The 19,940-nt window shown below is 34.6% G+C and overlaps 1 protein-coding gene across 1 annotated transcript; it reads right to left on the bottom strand.

Annotated features, from left to right (window-relative positions):
* Positions 1-12,986: 12,986 nt before the first annotated feature.
* LOC134261668 (uncharacterized) lies at positions 12,987-18,439 on the bottom strand. The gene is made up of 2 exons (XM_062744088.1): positions 18,357-18,439; positions 12,987-13,645 (listed from the first exon to the last, which is right to left on the bottom strand). Exons 1-2 carry the CDS (start codon positions 18,418-18,420, stop codon positions 13,197-13,199), a joined length of 513 nt encoding a protein of 170 aa, XP_062600072.1. The 5' UTR covers positions 18,421-18,439; the 3' UTR covers positions 12,987-13,196.
* Between the last annotated feature and the right edge of the window lie 1,501 nt (positions 18,440-19,940).

Here is a 19,940-nt window from a genome sequence, read left to right as displayed (position 1 = left end):
AAGTACTCCCTGGTGGGTGTCGTTACGGTTGTTGACAGAAATTATGCCTTATTGACCAGTTATTATAAAAAGGTGTGTATAATTCAGTTTTCACCTTATGTATTTTTATACTGCACGGAAGTCCATTTAGGACCTATCAAAAATATTTTTGAATTCGTTATAACGATTTCTAGAATGCGTTATAACGAATTTAATTTGATATAACAGATTCGTTGAAATCGTTACAATAAATTTAATTTGTTAAAACAGATTCATTGAATTCGTTATATCGAATTTAATTTGTTAAAACAGATTTATTAAATTCGTTATAACGAATTCAATTTGTTATTACAGATTTATTAAATGCGTTATAATTAATTTGATTTGTTATAACAGATTCAGTGAATTTGTTAAAACGAATTTAATTTGTTATTACAGATTAATTGAATCCGTTATAACGAATTTAATCTGTTATTACAGATTTGTTGAATTCGTTATAGCCAATTCAAGAATTTGGTTTTAACGAATTCAACAAATCTGTAATAGCTGATTAAATTCGTAGTAACGAATTCAAATCTGTAATTATAACAATTCACTGAATCTGTTATAACAAATTAAATTCATTATAACGAATTCAATAAATCTGTTAATATAACAAATTAAATTCGTTATAACGAATTCACTGGATCTGTTATAACAAATTAAATTCATTATAACGAATTCAATAAATCTGTTATAACAAATTAAATTCGTTATGACGAATTCTAGATTTCGTTATAACGTATTCTAGAATTCGTTATAACGAATTCTAAAAATCGTTATAACGAATTCAAAAATATTTTTGATAGGTCCTAAATGGGCTTCCGTAAGACTGCATGCTCGTACGAAAAAAAAATTCTTCACTGTTATATTCTTTGCGTCTACATATATTGTACGGACATATCGAGACTAAAGGTTAATGATAATATAGTAACCCTCACAGATCTAGGGAAAAACATAACTTTGAAATTAAATACGTACTGTTAATGGCTATTGATCAGGTCCAGGAAAATCAGTATATTTAACTATATAATATAATAGCTTTGTTTAGCTATTTTGGAAAAAGTTTCTATTTTATGAAAAGCAGAAAAAAGTCGCATGTAAATTATGGCTGCTTTTTTAATATAAAATATTTGATAAAAACTGCGTAGGGCATAGATAGTGTACTCGGGTTAACACCTTAGTTATTTCGAATTTAGGCATATCAACAGGTCCAGGAAAATCACTTTATTTAGCTATATAGCTAAATGTACCTATATATTATTATTTACCTATGTAATATATAGCTTTATTTAGCTATTTGCCATTGGCGCTTCTTTTAGCTAGGGATGACTGGGTAAATCAGTGCAGAATCCTGCAGAACAGCCTTGCTACTTCAATTTCAGTTGCTAGATCTCCAGACCCGACCCATCTAGAATCCATCCTCTCGGCCATCCTTTCTCTTGGTATCCTTATACACTTTGATGTATCAGTATATACTTATTGAATGACTATTCGGTAAACAGTCAAAATGTTGTCCCGAGGTAGTGGGGGAGACCTTGGAAACTGTTGCCCGAGGCCGAAGGCAACAGTATCACAGGTCTCCCCCACTACCAAGGGACAACATTTTGACTGTTTCACCCGAGTAGTCATTATACCCCCCGCTTGAAAAGCGGGAGGGTATATAGTAATCGTTAATTCCGTCCGTCCGTCCGTCTGTACGTCTGTCCGTCCGTCTGTTTATCAAATTGGAATACACACAAACAATCTGTTTATCCTCAACTCCTCATAAACCACTGATATAAAATTTAAAAACTTTCAATATATTACATATTGCCATTGTGCACCTCCTATAAATTATTTTTTGTGTTTTACAAATATTTTGGTTTTCCCGGCCACCGCAAATCATGGACTTTGCCATTATAATCATATGGGAGGCGGGGGGTATCATTTAGTGAGCTCATTGCTCACAGTACCTCTAGTTGATTAAGTGTTTTGTTACCTAACCTACTATATGATTTATCAAATTGGAATAAAAACACACAAACAATCAATAAAAAAGTTTTCACAACTGTTTATTCACATATACTTGTCTATTAATTAGCTGAATATATATATATAAAAATCCAAGTCTCGATAATTTTTAACTACTACAATTAGAGCGCAGGAGTGATCGCCCTTGCATATATTAAATGCATTATAAAAATACTTAATATAAATTGATATATTTGTGTGTTTTATTTAAATTTTATTATTTATAAGCAGGTAAATTGTGATGTCGTGATCATCAAAACGATTGAATATCACGATGACGCTTTAAACAGTCAACAGTTCATTCTGTGGACCGGTCAACAGTTTACTGTTTCATGATCACGCAAAAATATAAAGTAAACCGTGAAACAGTTCAAAATGCTTAGTTATAATTTATATATAGTAGGTTAGGTAATAATATAAATTGTTCCTTCTTCTTCTTTTGATTGTGTGACATTACGACCCGATGGCAGTGGATATTCTTATGGATATTTTTATGACATGAAATTTAGAAACATGTCTACCCTTCTAGCTTTTTCGGTAGATTATGACAATCAGCGTCATAACGTGCTTGATAATATATATAATGTCATCTATTTAAAACCCATAGTCTCTTTAATTTTTAACTACTACAATTAGAGCGCAGGAGTGATCGCCCTTGCACTTGTATTAAATGCATTATAAAAATATGGTGATAAATGCGAGTAAAATGCATAAGTTATATATTTTATGTTTCATGTTAAGAGAAAGTTCAAATTGATTTTAAAAGGGCCATTTTCATTTGTCACTGATCGGCGTACGCCGAATTGCGCCGGTAATATGACCAGCGTAAAACGGCTAAGAGGCAAATGAAGTAAACCGGAGAAAACATTTTTAAAAATGAATAATTACGCTAAATGATAATCAATTAATTAAGTTTTATCATTTTTAGCTCTACTGGTCAGAGACCAGAAGAGCTTATGCGATAGTAAGGTGTCCGTCGTCCGTCCGTCTGTCTGTCTGTCTGTCCGTCTGTCTGTAAACAATTTTTCAAAACGCTACTCCTCCTACAGTTTTGGTCCGATTTCAATATAACTTGGCACACAAGTAGACTACACTAAGATACATAAAATAGTGCATCGGTTTTTGATTTCGATGAACGGTGTTGCCATATTTACTAAAAATAGAATTTTCTTTGAAATTCCTTTAAAACGCTACTCCTCCTACAGTTTTGGTCTGATTTCAATATTACTTGGCACACAAGTAGACTACACTAAGATACATAAAATAGTGCATCGGTTTTTGATTTCGATGAACGGTGTTGCCATGGTTACTAAAAATAAAATTTTCTTTGAAATTCCTTTAAAACGCTACTCCTCCTACAGTTTTGGTCTGATTTCAATATAACTTGGCACACAAGTAGACTACACTAAGATACATAAAATAGTGCATCGGTTTTTGATTTCGATGAACGGTGTTGCCATGGTTACTAAAAATAGAATTTTCTTTGAAATTCTTTTAAAACGCTACTCCTCCTACAGTTTTGATTTGATTTCAATATTACTTGGCACACAAGTAGACTACACTAAGATACATAAAATAGTGCATCGGTTTTTGATTTCGATGAATGGTGTTGCCATGGTTACTAAAAATAGAATTTTCTTTGAAGTTCCTTTAAAACGCTACTCCTCCTACAGTTTTGATTTGATTTCAATATTACTTGGCACACAAGTAGACTACACTAAGATACATAAAATAGTGCATCGGTTTTTGATTTCGGTGAACGGTGTTGCCATGGTTACTCAAAAAAAATTTTTCTTTGAAATCCATTTAAAATGCTACTCCTCCTACAGATTTGGTCTGATTTCAATATTAGGTAACACACAAGTAGACTACACTAAGATACATAAAATAGTGCATTGGATTTTAATTTCGATGAACGATGTTGCCATGGTTACTCAAAATTGAATTTTCTTTGAAATTCCTTTAAAACGCTAGTCATCCTACAGTTTTGGTCTGATGGCAATGGCTTCTTTTCTCATCCTTTGTTATAAGTAGAAACCAGTAAAGCTACAGTCTCGACAGAGACTTCTGGTTTACATTATGTCTTAGTTAGAATAATTCAAAATTCAATTTAAATTAAAAGCATGGACCCCATGAAAAATTTTATTTTTTAGAAAATAAAAACATATTTTAATTATATGAATACAGGTTTGGCTAAAATATGCAAACAAATAAAGAACATGTCGATATTGTAAAAAGTATTTGCATTTTCACAGTTGTTTTCTCTTCCCGCCATATTTCTAAGACCGGCGAGGAGATCAATTCAGACCGGCGCATTTGGCGTACGCCGGTGTAACGTTGAATATTGACCCGAGTTGAAAATTGACCCGGGGGTCATTTTTCAACGTTGAATATTGAACCGGGGTCATTTTTCAACGTTGAATATTGAGACCTAAAGTCGTTGAATTTATACCCGGGGTCATTTTTCAACAGCTTGATAATTTTTTTTCTTACACCTGATGACGTCAACAAGTTGAAAATTGACCCTGTTGAATATTGACCCCACCTCAAAGTTTTAACATTTATTTTAGCTGGGAAGTTGTTTTACGGGATTTATCATGCAATATCACTTTATTTATATTTTGGTTTCAATTTTTTCCCTTTTCAAGAATAATATAAATAAACATACAGTCTCACCCAGTGTATTTATGTACCAGGCTTGGGGTAATGCTAATTGTAATGGTAATGCATTGCAATGTATTACATGGACTCAAAGTAATGCTAGTAATGTGTAATGCCCAAAAATTTGCATTACATGTAATGTAATGTATTACTTCATAAAATTCAGTGTAATGCTGGCATTACATAGCATTAAACAGCATTATTTTATAAAATAAGTACATATTTTAAGAAATTTAAATAAATGTGTTTCGTTTTATACATTGACGGAGTAATTATAGAGGATTTAGTTACTGTATACAGGGTTATTTTCGCCCCGTTTAATTTTCGCCCTTTCATACTTGCAAACAATTTTGCCCCGTTTTAAATTCGCCCAGTCATAGTTTTATTAAAGAAGTTATACTGTATTATTTCATTTCGCCCCGTTTTAAATTCGCCCAAATGAGGATAGGGCGAAAGGGGCGAAAATAAAACGGGGGCGAAAATTTCCCTGTATACAGTATTCAGAAGACTAATTTGATTATGTCTCGTATCAATTTTTGACAAAGATATCCAATATATCTAATATAAAGTACATGTAGATCCTTATTCAAGACTTTAAAGCATTGTTATGTCTCATCAATTACGGAACATTAAAAATATTAATACAAGTTGTAGTATTTTTTTCAGAAACATCAAGTCATACTCTGTATTATCTTTAATTGAGAAATCAATATTATTTGATGTCACTCACTTTAATGAAATTTTCTAAAAGGACTCCTGCAATATAGCATATGATCACAAGAAAAAAAACATGAAGTCAATACGCATTTCAGATTCTATAAATAGTTACTCAAGTCTTTATGCTGTTATAGTTAATCATGTGATCAAGTTTGAGCCAATCAGAGAGCTTAGAATAAAAGGTGATATCACCTTTTCCTGCAATATACTAGTAGGTGCTATCACCTTTTTGAATAACTGCTATCACCTATTCGAATAGGTGATATCATCTGTTTGAGTTTCTTACAACAATCAATACTGAGTGCTCCCTATAATATATTGATTACCACTGGAATCAAGAAAATTCGGACTACCCAGTTTTCATTCGTTTTCTACGATTTTCTTGTTGTATACATGATATATAAGTGAAATAAATTAATTTGTAAGCAAAAAAAAAAGAAAAAAAAACTACATCTGTTCTACGGGAAAAGATGATATCATCCAATCGAATAGGCGATATCACCAATTCAAATAAGTGATATCACCTTTTCGAATTGGTGATATTACAAATTCAAATCAAATAGGTGATATTATCTATTGGAACAGGTGTTATCACTTAATATTCAAATAGGGGATATAACTTTTTCCAGAAAATACCAAAACGGGCCCTTATACCTATTAATTAAATCACAGTAGTGAAAACCCGATCATAAATATGTGTTTTTGTGCTGTTGAATTTTGAACTGGTTTCATGATCAAAATTCCACGACCCGGCTCAGTTTTCAACGGATTAGGGTCTAAATTCAACACCTTTGGTCTCAGTATTCAACGTTGAAAAATGACCCCCGGGTCAATTTTCAACCGGGGTCAAAATTCAACGTTACACCGGCGAACCTTCCCCGGTCAAATGAAGTAACAAGCCGGGTTACAAAAGGTCAAGCGGCGCATTCGGCGTACGCCGGTATGACAAATGAAATCCTACCTTTATTATACATAATTAGTACCCACAGTTTATTAATGCAAGTGCACTCCCATTCAAGGTAATAAATCAATTCAACAAAATCACGTCGGCGTAAGGGCATTAATACAAACTATATATAATATTAAGGAGAATTTTCTTAAAATTGATAAAACTGCTGCACAAATCCTTTGCATTTTCTCAATCGATAAAAATTTTAAGAAACTTACACTGGACGGTGAATTTTTGCCCTGTTTTAACTTAAATCTGCATGAATAGTAACTTAACAATTGCAGTGCCGATATTTGTGCAGCAATATCCTAAATCCTTGGAATATCCTGCGTCTTTTCATACTTTGTTTGACTTTCTGTACAACAAAGTAAGGTATGCCCTTGGGCCGAAGCGATTTTGTTGATGTTCCTCATAAACTTGTGTAGACTAGTACAGGCCCCGGGATCATGAAGCATCTTAAGCTTAAGTCAAAAAATGCCTTAGATGCTAAAATTTTTTTATAGGTTAAGCAGCCCAAAATGAAAATGCCTTCCGGTTTTGTATCATCAGTATGCTGTTGTATGCAAATTATGAATTTCCTTTAACAAGTTTTAAAGATTTTATAGGTAATTGAAATTTTGACTTAAGTCCAAGTCTTTTTATGATCCCGGGGCCAGGTCAATGACGTCATAATATGACATCATAATGTGTACTGGCTTTTGCATGTCGTGGGTACCAAGAATATATTAGATAACTTGTCAAGTTTTAACATTTTCTGTGCGGTAGGTAGAGCCATAATAAAATTTAATTACATATTTTGTATAGAACCTCCATTTATAGCCTTAACTCACTTGCGCGCTCAGACTGTCCCCAAGAGTTGCAAGTCCCGACTATCTCAGACGTATCACCAGGTTACATCCACAACTGCTACTGAGACAAGCAATACTCATTACGCAGGTAATGCAACCCAGTCTACATTGTTGAATTTATCTAATTGTATTAATTCATTTGAGGCACCTATGCCCCGAGCAAATTTTGGAACTACACAGTTTTCCCTTGGCTACTATGTCGAGGCCAGTATCAGGCAAAAAATAATATCTGGTAAATTTGTTAATTCGGTAACATTATTTGTAAGAGACCCCAAATAAAACTCAGGTTTCCTCTACCATATCAATAGACCCTAATGGGCAATTAATTGCACAACCCAAAAAAATGTATAAAATTCAAACATTTGGCCGCTGGAAAGATGCCTTTCTTATCTATATGAGCGTTTATACAGCTGCTCACCCCGAGAAAGTTCAGCAATTTCATAAATACATTCATGACATAAGGCTACGTGCACAGAGATTACAGGGCTGGCTCACTTATGATGAGTAATACCGTCTTAGGGCATCGATTAATACGACTAAGGATTAGGGTGTGGTTGATGATGAGCTCTGGATGCTTTACATGACATTCACTACACCCCATAATTCAGAACTTAAGAGGGGACAGCTTAAAAAATGTTTTGACTATAACTACAAAGGATCATGTCATAGGCTAAATTGTCCCATCTTCATAGATGCTAAATGTAATAATGTCCACACATCCAACACGTGTCTTGTTAATTCAGCAACAGCGCGAGACAGTTCATTGCAGCCATTTCGTTTCACCTCAAGTTGACAGAGTCAAACCAAGCAGTCAAATACCGCTTTCACAACAAAGCACAATGCTTTCTTAACAAAATAGATATGGCAAACAACTGCGGTCCCTGGGAAATACCCAAATTGTAAATAATGCACTTTCAAATTATCTCGATGAATATCCGAACAAGCAATCTGAAATCACAAGACTTTACAAAAATCAACAGCATAAAAACTTACGACTTTTCAACTTTATACACAACAATTCCCCACGACAAATTAAAATCCAGGCTTTTTGATATCATTGACAGCTGCTTCTTCAACAAAAATGGAACTCGTAAGTTTACTTACCTCGTCATTGGTCATTTAAAAATTATTTTGTTAAAACAGATTCTGATTGCACACATAAGTACTCTGAAGTTGACATCAAGAAGATGCTTCAGTTTCTTATTGACAATATCTATGTGGTTTTTCAAGACCAGGTATTCCAACAATCTATTGGAATTCCCATGGGTACAAATTGCGCTCCGTTATTAGCAGACTTATTTTTATATTCATATGAAGCAGAATTTATGCAAAATCTTTTACGTGAAAAGAAGAAAACACTTGCTGTGGCCTTCAACTCGACATTTAGATATATCGACGACGTATTGTCTATTAATAATGATAATTTTCATTCCTACGTCGACACGATATATCCTGGTGAGCTTGAAATAAAAGATACCACAGAGTCCGACACTTCTGCTTCATACTTGGATATTTTACTTGAAAAAGACACTAATGGTAATCTAACAACCAAGCTATATGATAAACGTGATGACTTTAACTTTTCTATCGTCAACTTCCCTTACTTATGCAGCAATATACCTTCATCACCTGCATACGGAGTATTTATATCTCAGTTGATTCGATATGCAAGAGCATGCTCTACGTATGAACAATTTCTTAAACGAGGTAAATTATTGACAAGCAAGTTGATGAAACAAGAATATCAACAGTCTCGTTTGAAGTCATCATTTCGTAAATTCTATGGTCGATACAATGACCTTGTCAGCAAATACAATTTATCATTGAATGAAATGCTGACTGACGTTTTTCATACCAATTGTTAGTCCATTATTTATACACTGAATTGACCACGGATTTTTTCCGTTATATCCTGATTATGACAACGAGCACACGGCGGGTGTGACCGGTCAGCAGGGGATGCTTACTCCTCCATGGCACCTGATCCCACCTCTGATGTTTCGGGGGTCCGTGTTTGCTCTGCTCTTATTTTGTATATTTGTTTAATGGACGTTGAGATTGAATACTGTTCGTTATTTCCATATCCTTCTGCAACAATGCTAGATATTGGTTTTAAACATGGTTTTAAGTTGTTATACAAAGGGCCCAGAACTCCATTTTTTTCAAAGAACTTGGTGTCCGCTAATGTTTATTTGGATAATTTAGAGGATAAGATACTTAAGGAAGTGCGAGAGGGTCGAATGGTGGGTCCAATTTTAAATCCCCCATTGCCAAATCTTCATATATCTCCCATTGGATTTGTACCTAAAAGCGATGGCTGTTGGCGTGTGATTACCATTTATCCTACCCACCGTCGTCCAGCATTAACTCTGACATAGACCCTAGCGAATCAACTGTTAAATACACATCTTTTGACACAGTAGTACAGACAATTAGCAAGTTGATAAGGGCGGGGGCCCTAATAGCAAAAGCAGACATCAAAAGCGCATTTCCCTTAATACTTGTGCATCCATGGGATCATGAATTACTGGGCCTGTTTTTCAGGGGAGCTTATTATATTGACAAAATGTTGCCCTTTGGTTGTTCAATATCATGTAAAATCCTTGAAACGTTTTCATCGTTCCTTGAATGACTGGTTAGGAAACAATCAAGATTGAACTTGACAAACCATTATTTAGACGACTTTATTTTTGCTGGAAGGGTAGGCACTAGTCAATGTCTTATTCAGCTAAACGCATTCCAAAGTCTCATGCGGAAATGGGCGTTCCCATTAATCAAGATAAAACACAGGGGCTCACTACATGCCTGATATTTTTGGGTTTTGAAATCGATACAGGCAAAACGCAAATCCTGGAAAAAGAACAATTACAATAGCATCTCTTCAGAGTATAGTGGGGAAATTGAATTTTTTTTGCTAAGGCCATTCCAGGTAGCCGAGCTTTTAATAGGCGTTTTTATAATGCGATGATAGGCAAGTGCACGTACAAACCTTATCACCATGTTAACATCACCAAACCAATGAAACTAGACATGCAGATGTGGTGTTGTGGTTAGATTTTTTAAGCAACTTCAATTGGGTAGTTTATTTCCTTGATACTGAATAGAGTTCCCAGGGCACCCCCAGCTTTTCACAGATAGTTGAGGGGCTGCCTGCTTCATTAGGATGTGGCTCCTACTTCAGGGGACAATGGGCTTATTTTCAATGGCAAAACCGTTGGGCTGGTACACCGATACCCACATACATAACCTTTTTGGAATTGGTACCAACTGTCTTGGCTTTTACAATCTTGACTGAGGGGCTTCAAAATAAGAAAACAATTTTACACATAGACTTCCAAGCTGTAGTTCACATTATTAATAAACAATCATTGTCATCTGATAGAGGCATGTCCCTCATTAGACCACTTATGCTCGTCACCTTAAAAAACAAGAAACAGTTCAAAGCTCAAAACATCCCTGGCAAACACAATGCAATAGCTGATGTAATATCTCGTCAACAGTGGCACAGATTCAGGTACCTAGCCTCAACAGCAGAACGCCAATCCCGGGCAATTCCAGCCCCCTTCACAGCATGCTTTCACAATTCAAATAAACCGCCTCTTCATGTCATCATTAGCAAGCAACACAGGGTATTTTATGGCCACCACCAAGCCAACTTATCTTCATGTTTATAGCATATTTATTAATTTATGGGTATGAGCAGGCCACAGCAAGGGCATACGTATCATACGTATCCGCAATCGCTTTTCAGTGTAAACATTTAGGGGGTAGTGAAAGCACCAATCATTTCTTGGTGGGTAAATTCTTGGAGGGTTTTAAAAGGGCAAACTGTTAAAGAGACATCCGTATGCCCATGACTTTAGACATTCTTAATCAAATTCTTGATAAGCTACATGTAGTATGCCATGATTCCTACGAAACTAACTTGTTAAGAGCTGCTTTTTCACTGGCTTTTCATGCCTTGGTAAGAGTAAAAGAATTTACCATTTCTAAAGGAAATTTAAGTAGTAAATTATTCAAGTCCAGCATCTGGAAATTCAAAATAAGTTATTCAGTTGCTTATCAAGCATTCAAAAACTGACCAATACGGCGTTGTAACATCACTGACCATTAATGCTACGAAACAATTATCTTGCCCAGTAAAAGCAAAGATACATGTATCTACAGGTACGTCTTAGCGTCCCGGGCCCGCTGTTCTGTATTTACTCTGAGCAAACCTTAACTTACTACCAGTATTCCGCTGTATTATCAAAAACTTTAAACATTTTGGGCATAGATAGTAAGCGCTATAAATCACATTTCCTTCAGGATAGGGACCGCAACTATGTAAGCTCAACAGGGTTTCATCAGAAGAAGCTATTTGTTGGGGTTGTTGGCGTTGTACACGTACAAATCTTACATCAGGTAGCCCCCCCCCCACCCTTTCCCCCCACATTCAACCTTATACATGTCACTAGGCTTATTGGTTATTTTTTATTTTATAATTTTACAGTGCTTATTTGGGTGGTTATTTACACAATGCTGATACAAATCAAGTGGTTTCAGTAAACGTGTGGATCCAAGGATCTTCCATCATCGAGAGGGCTGTAGTCGCTGCCACCAGCAGGAGGGGTTACATGAACCTTTCCGTACCACAAACAAACATTTGATGGCAAGGTTACAGCGGCATGAAACTCTTAGATCTTTTCCCTAAGCTCATGTATTTAAAGAATTTAAATCTAGGAAGCTTCCCGGTAATTATCATAATTCATTGTGGGACTAACAATATTGCAATTGGTTCAACAAAGTTAAGCTGCCTGCTATGTTTAATCAAACACATACTACATGAATGTTAAATGCAAAGTATTTCCGGATCCTGATGCTAAGCTAGTTTGGTATTGCGCTTTTCTTCAAATATGCGCTCTATGAATAAAGCCATAACAAGATTGGCAAGACAGGTTGGCAATTCGTACAACAACTGCACGGGGGATCATTTATTAAACACCCACCGTTTAACAGCAACCTTGCGCACCTATTCGATGGGGATGGAGTCCATTTGTCACCTTTAGGAAATGATTTGATCATGAACAACATACAAGGAGCAATAGAACAATTGTTATGTTGTCATGTAAATAAGTAGGAGCCATATTGATTTTCTGGGGAAGGCACTGGTCAGCGGTGACCGTTTGAGGTGGGTTGACGACGTCGTCACGAATATATGGATCACTCATTGGTGGCAGATGCACTTGCATGCATGTGGCGTTATCGTCGGAACCCACCTCAAATAGATGTTCAATTTGTGGTGCTATTTGCGCAATTTTTTGTATATTACGGATTCATGTTTGAGCAATTATGTTATGTATCACTAATTCAGTTTATATGTAATGTTAATGGAATTTCCCGTTAAATAACTTTAGGACTGTAAAGTTACTACATTTAATAGGATATTGGCCCATATCGTACATATCGTATATTTATATTTGATAACTTTGTCAATGGGATATTGGTCCATTGAATATACCTTCTTTTGCATTTTATGTTCGTGGCGTTGTGCCTTTGTGAAGTAACTACCCAGTGCACAATTCAGCCCACTTGGGATCGCCACTTCTTTTTTTCACTGCTGGGGGACGACCCGGCGGCCCCCCCCCCCCCCAAAAAAAAAAAAAAATTCACCGCGACCAGATACGCAAATATTCAATAAATATTATCTTTACAAAAAGAGTATTGTTAATTCTCTTTACATCTCAGATAAATAAAGATTATGTAAACATAGTATTTCATAGAAAGAAAATAACCGTATATATGTCAGTGAATTTTTTTTTCACTTTACAAGCGTATGAGTCTCAATTAGCATTACTAGTTCACTGGACAATACATCTATTTTTTGTGAAGTTATAACAACCTGATATATTTTAAGTCTTATCGAATTATCTCTATATGTATGCTTTTACGCCATACTCCTTAAGTTAAAGTTACATTACGGAGTAAATACTAGTAAATCTTTAATACATTTACCCCTCCTCAGGATCAAGAGCTAATCCTTGCGGGAACCCCAGATTGTTGTGTACGACAATTTTAAGCATTAAATTGTCGTCCTTGTATGCTGGTTTCATGGCGATCCATTTCATCTGTGCATCACACCAGTATAAATTATTTGAAACATAATCAAAAGCGATTTGACCAAATGATGGAGACCTTCCTTTGAATGGTTTTGAAAAGTGAGATATATTCAGCTGCTGCCAGATGGAAAAATTTTGGTATTCGTAAATGGTGTCTCCGATGTAGAAAAATACAACCTTTTTCTTTGGATCAGAGGTGATGCCGTTCCGAGACCAGCGAGTAGATAGTGGAAATAAAGCGTTGTTGAAATAATCCCTGTGGCTTATAGGTATTTCTCTGACTGTGATTACCGAAGGGGGACTGAACGTTCCAATTATCAAACCTTTCTCAGCAGGAATACCTGATATATAATATAAATTTACACGTAATTTCACATTTTGGATATGTTGGTGGTTTAACGACGTGCATTGGAAAACAAAACATGGGCATTGATATTAATATTCTAAACTACAAATTAGCACCCATGGCACAGGAAAAAAATCTATTGTCCTACAGAGGATGTTCACACATTTATTACTGAGATAAAAGAAATAACTCCAATTAAGACGAGAATGTCTGATCAGGTGACATTTTTGTTATTGTCAAACATATCACAAAGGCATAAACATGAGCTCAATGAAAACAGAATTTTTGCGACAGATTGCTAATCATATACCGGTAACTCAAAATATATAATCCATTGAAAATAGAAGTAACTAAGAAGATGTATTTTTACTGTCCATACAATCACTACCTTTAAAGTACTTGTACTAGGTATTAGGTAGATTTACTAGATTAACATTAGTATAAATCAATAATTTCACTAGTTATCTAAGTTTCTTTACACCCACAACTCCACCTCCCACTATCAGGTAGTGAACACAAAGATTACTTATCACGACTCTTTCTATCACACTGGACAAATTAACATGTCATTTCTTTCAGTGTCGGCATAAAGCACGTAATCTACAAATTACAGCGTATGTGTACTGTAGATCCTTTCCAGAACTGTAGCTTTCTGCTTGGAAAAATTCGAAAATATTAAGCAAAGAGCTCGAATCCAAACATTATAATTGCAATTGTATTATTACTTAAAGTCCCTCTAGCCGGTGGGGAACAAACTTTTTCTTTGGGCACTTGGGGCCATAGAGGAAGGAGTGATCTTTCTCGTACCAGCACCTCCAGCAACACGGGACCTCGGTTTCTACAGTCTCATCCGATGTACCGTTGTCCATGTCCCAAGTAAAGTGGAATTCGAGTCCGCGGCGTGAGGATCAACTCCTGACTTACCGACTCTGGAGCAGACGCTCTAACCAGTACGTTAGGCGGGCGTCAATGAAGTGCTGTAATAATCTTCGATTTGCGCCAGTGCTTTACTCATTTCAAGTTTTATTTATCGTATGTTCTCAACTTTATTAAAGACATCTGATAATTTACCACATATTTAACTAACATCCTGAAATGTTTTCTTCACCTTTCAACCGTTTAAGAAAGGTGAAGAAACATTCAGGAATAGCAGTTAAATATGTGGTTAATTATCAACCGTTTAAGAACCCCGTGGGGATCCGGGTTAGAATAGGTCCTCAGTACCCCCTTGCTTGTCGTAAAAGGCGACTAAATGGGGCGGTCCTTCGGATGAGACCGTATAAACAGAGGCCCCGTGTCACAGCAGGTGTGGCACGATAAAGATCCCTCCCTGCTCAATGACCCCGAGTGCCGAGCATAGGCCCAAATTTGCAGCCCTTCACCGGCAATGGTGACGTCTCCATATCAGTGAAATATTCTGGAGAGAGACGTTAAACAGTATACAATCAATCAATCAACCGTTGAAGAAGAGCTGTTTGTGAATGTGGACGTATTAGGTGTCGCAACTCTGTCTACTTTTAACAGTTTTTTTCGCGGAGCTAACTCCCGAGACGCAAAAATTCAGTAAAGAGATGATTCTTCTACCACTTAGTTGTCATTAAAAGGATGCTACCACCAGTTAAACAGTCCTATCACCGACAAATCAAGCAGCACATGAATTATTTGACTTTTCTGTGCATGACAAAGGCACACAAATACACAAAATTCGAATCTGTTTGAAAGTAAAACGTGCTCAAAACAGATGTGGACCTTTCGAATGAAAAATATACAGAACAAGATAATGATGATTCATTTATTAATAAGGAAAGCAACTGTCAAAAACGAATTTTATGCTAACATGATATTACAAAAATAGCTTTAACATCACACATGATACATATTGTATTTTCACGTGATAAATTCTTCGTTGTTTGTGTGTGACATCATGTGCGAAGCAGTCAAATGGCGAGATGGCGACACAATTCAAATGCTGCTTCATTTGTCGGTGAAAGGGCCGTTAAACTGGCGCTTTCATTCTTTTAACAGATCTAAAGAGAATACTCGAACCTGGATATTATCCGTGAAATCGCGTATATACTCGATATTATGGTATCGTTGAATCCGCGAACGTATAGGAGGTGTAATCACCTAATAAAACTTAAACAATGGGATGGCGCATGTTGCCGAGTTAATTTTCATCTAGATACACATGTTTTCTAAAGGTATCACTAGCCAAGTAATAATTTGGGCGTCAAGATTAATGCGCTTAGGACAACAAATACCCGTGGAGCTCAGTGCATTTCATGATCAGCACACAAAAAGGCGTTCGATTTGTTTTATATTTTTCGTAATGTTGAAAGTATATGCATCTTCCTAATGTTCATTCCCAACATAACAGAACTTTAAAATATCAGAATTTGGGAATTCATAATTATTCCACATGAACACGACAAACATGAACAATTTGGAAACAAATCAAATTATACTGAAACACATCTCACACATAAGATATGATGCCATGTATAAACAAGGGATTGTCCATCGTATCTAATTATGCGTCATTAATTACTTTCACATTCATCTTGTGCATAAAATCAAATTTATTTATAAAATGTGTAGCTAATGTAGTAATGATAAAAATATCTAATATTTCGGCTAAAATTCCCTCTTTCTCTTTTTTAAATCTCTTTTTTTTATCATTGAAACATATTTGAAGAATATGTCTTCTACATTTTAGCGGAGACAAGGATAGTTTCTAGAATACAGCCTATGAGAGAACATAATTGTTGATCGTTTAATATCGCTTAGTCATCAATATTTTACCATTTCTTGGCGACTTCAAAGGCTTTTGACCAACTCTGACAAAACAACCTCGATTGTGTTTTACATGTGTGCCAAGAGACATTCTTTGAATGTCATGGTCGGTTATTTCCTTTACACAACATGAGACTACAAGTAAATGTAGTTTAAACTCAAGTAGCTTGAGTAGCAAAGACCCCCCCCCCTCCCCTCACAAAAAAAAAAAAAAAACACACAAAACACAAGAAATATAACCGACTGACAAAAGCCGCTAAAAAGAAATACATTTCTAAGTCGTGGATTGTGCTCAGAAACCTACTCTCTCTCAAAATGTTATTTTTAATATACAGTAATTGACTTGACAACATTTTCACATTTAAATCTAACAAATTATATGTTGCCCCAATTGCAGTCTATAACTGGTTTATTATAGCCTTCAGTTAAGATAGAAACACTAAAATTTTAAACATATTTATTCATATGTATACCCGATTTCTTTATAAGTGATATTTTTGCTCAAGGACAACAAAGAATGAAAAAAAAATCATTAAAATTATTATAAAATATATATTATTTACACGAAGCATTATTTATTTCCATAATGTAATGTTTCAAATAGCATCAGCGGTTACACTTGAAGCTTCCACCATTTCTGTGTTGTTGACATTGAAAGCCGACTAATTACTTACTATTAGCAGTGACGTTGCAGCCTATCGATTCTCACGTAGCACTAACAGACTGGTCATCAAAAATATTGTTAGACATATGAAAATCTTTACATTTATTTGAATATTTCTTTAGATTAAAAAAATATAGAAAGATATTTATAAAGAAGGGGTACAACAATTACATATATTTGGCTTTAAGTTGTTTAAATTCAGATTTTTTTTTTTACAAACAAAGCGGAGAAACACGTGTTAATTTTTTATTTTAACCTAAGTCAAAGGGATAAAAGTATAAAAATACATAACATTTATTCTAAAAAGAATAGGCTACATAAAACCTCAAACCTATAGAGATAAAATTCAATAATCATGATTTATTTCTATTTAGAAAACTCTACCTTCTGCGGTCAAATTTTCTTTAGAAAAAATCTGAAATCGGGACATTTAATTTAGCAGTGCGTCCACGGCGATATGCTTGTGTAAAGCTGGAAAAAAAACCTCGAGCATAGTTTTGTCATTATTGTGTCATTATTGTAAAATTTTGTCATTTTATTGTAAGGAGTTTATCATGGATAGCAATTTTAATAAAAGATTTATTGTTGAAGATTTATTCTGTATGTGCCAATATTTTGCATATACTTTTGTCAAGAGTTCTTTTTAAATTGTTAAAAGTATTCAATTGAATGCCAGTGTTGAAGAACTGATACCATAGTCAATGCACTTTTTGTAAACTTATTTAGGTAAAATAAAAGCAATTCAGTGATAAATGCAACAGTTAAAAATAAAATCATTTGTATCAATAATGCACTTATTCGTTTAATCTCCAAATATTATTTTATCAAAATAGTTCAACAATATATCTTGATAATAATACATGTATATAGAAAAGGTATAAAATTAATACAATGCCGCAATATTTTACTACATGTTAAGAATATCTTTCTCTCGGATCATCCTTTTTGTGAAATGGATTTAACATGGTTTATATATCACTATCGACGAAATAAGGAACGCTAAAATATATACTAATATATTCCGTAAATAGAACATTTTAAAAAACCAAATATATTTTTCTTATTTTCTGTTTAGAATCAAAGTAAAAAGTTAATTAATAATACAAGCTCTATTTATCACCACGACAATGATTCCATTGTACATATACTTGTCTTAAACAGCATTATCCTTTTCTTTTGATATTCTTCTATGAAAAAATACGGATAACATTAACTAATTAGAAATTATCTGTTTATATTATCATCTTACCGAAGCAAAGGTATCCATACGCATTTATAACTGCCAAAAATGTTATGATGTGAAGAAAACACATCTTGGTCACTAATGAACAAAATCACAACTGTAAGATGTGTTATGAGGAATTGGAAGTGAGACAATAGTAACCAACAAACGAGGAAGTTCTGTTCCGGTCTATTGCTTCGCAGCATTAAAGAACTGAAGAGATGAATAATAATATTTTGGACAGAATGGAAGATTCTGGTTGCAAGTATAGAAAACTGCGAAATACCAGTGTTGTAGAGTAGGATTTCCCACATACCAGTTTTCCCTAGGAAATTCTACTCAAGATTACGATTTCCACCCGAGGGAATTCTCAAACCAGAGCCAAATACCCCCTCTTTTCCTCGGAGTAGGATTCCCCTTGTTATAGAATCAATATAAATCACAGTGTCGCAATTTTTTTTCTTTTTCGTGAAAACAAGTAAACAACAAACATATTTTAAAATGGTGAATGAGTGTTTTTGACTTATGTACATATGTAGCAAGGATTTTCAAAGCATTGTAATCAAGGAGTTTCATCGCAAAATAAAATTTCTGTTTTATATAAAAAAATTTTTATAGACATAATGTAGCAAAAAGCTCAATCCCTCCACTGATTTGCAAACACATGCAGAACTCCTAAAAACATAAAGAGATCACAATTCTGTACAAAAATATTATTGAAGCGGAAAAAAATGGAAAATTATCTTTAAATCATCAAGACACACTCCAACCAAAAATTAGCCAAGTAGATTCAAAAAATTTTGGAAAAAAATATATATGAGAAACCATTTGGGATAGACATTGCATGGGCAAATAGACAATCGACAACGGGGGACGCATTGTAAACACAGGTGCCACTGGTTTTACCGATTTTTGTGATCTAAAAACGTTTGATTAGACGGTGGCTGAAGAAAGATTTTCATTTTCATTCTACGTATACAACATAAAACATCTGGTCGTTTTTTTTAAAGAGAGACAATTATTAGAATGTACCGCTGTACCAGTGAAAACTGTCGCTAGTGCTCAGTGTCGCTCTCAAAAAAAAGGGGAGTAGCAATTGGACTCGATAATTAGACCCAGAGAAATTGAATCGCCTTATAAAGACGCAATTAGTGTTTAAAATGAAGTAAAATCGAAGTAAAAAATTAAGACTGTTAAAGAAATCTGTTTTTTTTTATTTTTAAAAAAACTTGAAAAATAAGTGTTTGACATTGACCTATTGTCGCATCGGGATCTGATTAGGCTTTCATTTGATACTTCATCTCTAAAATTACATAAGAAGATGGTTAATATATGACTATTTTAATTATATATTTATTATTTGACTTAAAAAAAAAAACTATTTGGGAAAAGAAAGCGACAGCAGAAGTGTACTATAAACTGTTTAATGTTTTTAAACATCGAGATCGGCATCCAACTTAATCAGCTGTTTGCACTCGAGAGTCGAGAGAACAAAGTTAGTAAACTCGCTTTTGTAAGTAAGACAGTATTTTAACAAAATAAAATAAAAATAATTATCGTTTGTTTTGCCGATAAATGTAATGCAAGACACAAGTAAGGTTAAATTATGGT

This window comes from Saccostrea cucullata, unplaced genomic scaffold (genome assembly GCF_032062105.1).
Source record: "Saccostrea cucullata isolate Sc308-1 unplaced genomic scaffold, CSIRO_AGI_Scuc_v1 ctg23644, whole genome shotgun sequence".
Taxonomy (NCBI): Eukaryota; Metazoa; Mollusca; class Bivalvia; order Ostreida; family Ostreidae; genus Saccostrea; species Saccostrea cuccullata.
Note: the sequence above shows the minus strand (reverse complement) of the source record. Positions and strands in the feature narration are given on the sequence as shown.

What these genes read in the sequence shown, in the direction of transcription:
- LOC134261668 (XM_062744088.1), bottom strand. Translation starts at nt 18,420, where the DNA reads ATGTGTTTTCTTCACATCATAACATTTTTGGCAGTTATAAATGCGTAT. An exon ending in GTATGGATACCTTTGCTTCG is followed by an intron (nt 13,646 to 18,356) that starts GTAAGATGATAA and finishes ATTATATATCAG; the next exon opens with GTATTCCTGCTGAGAAAGGT.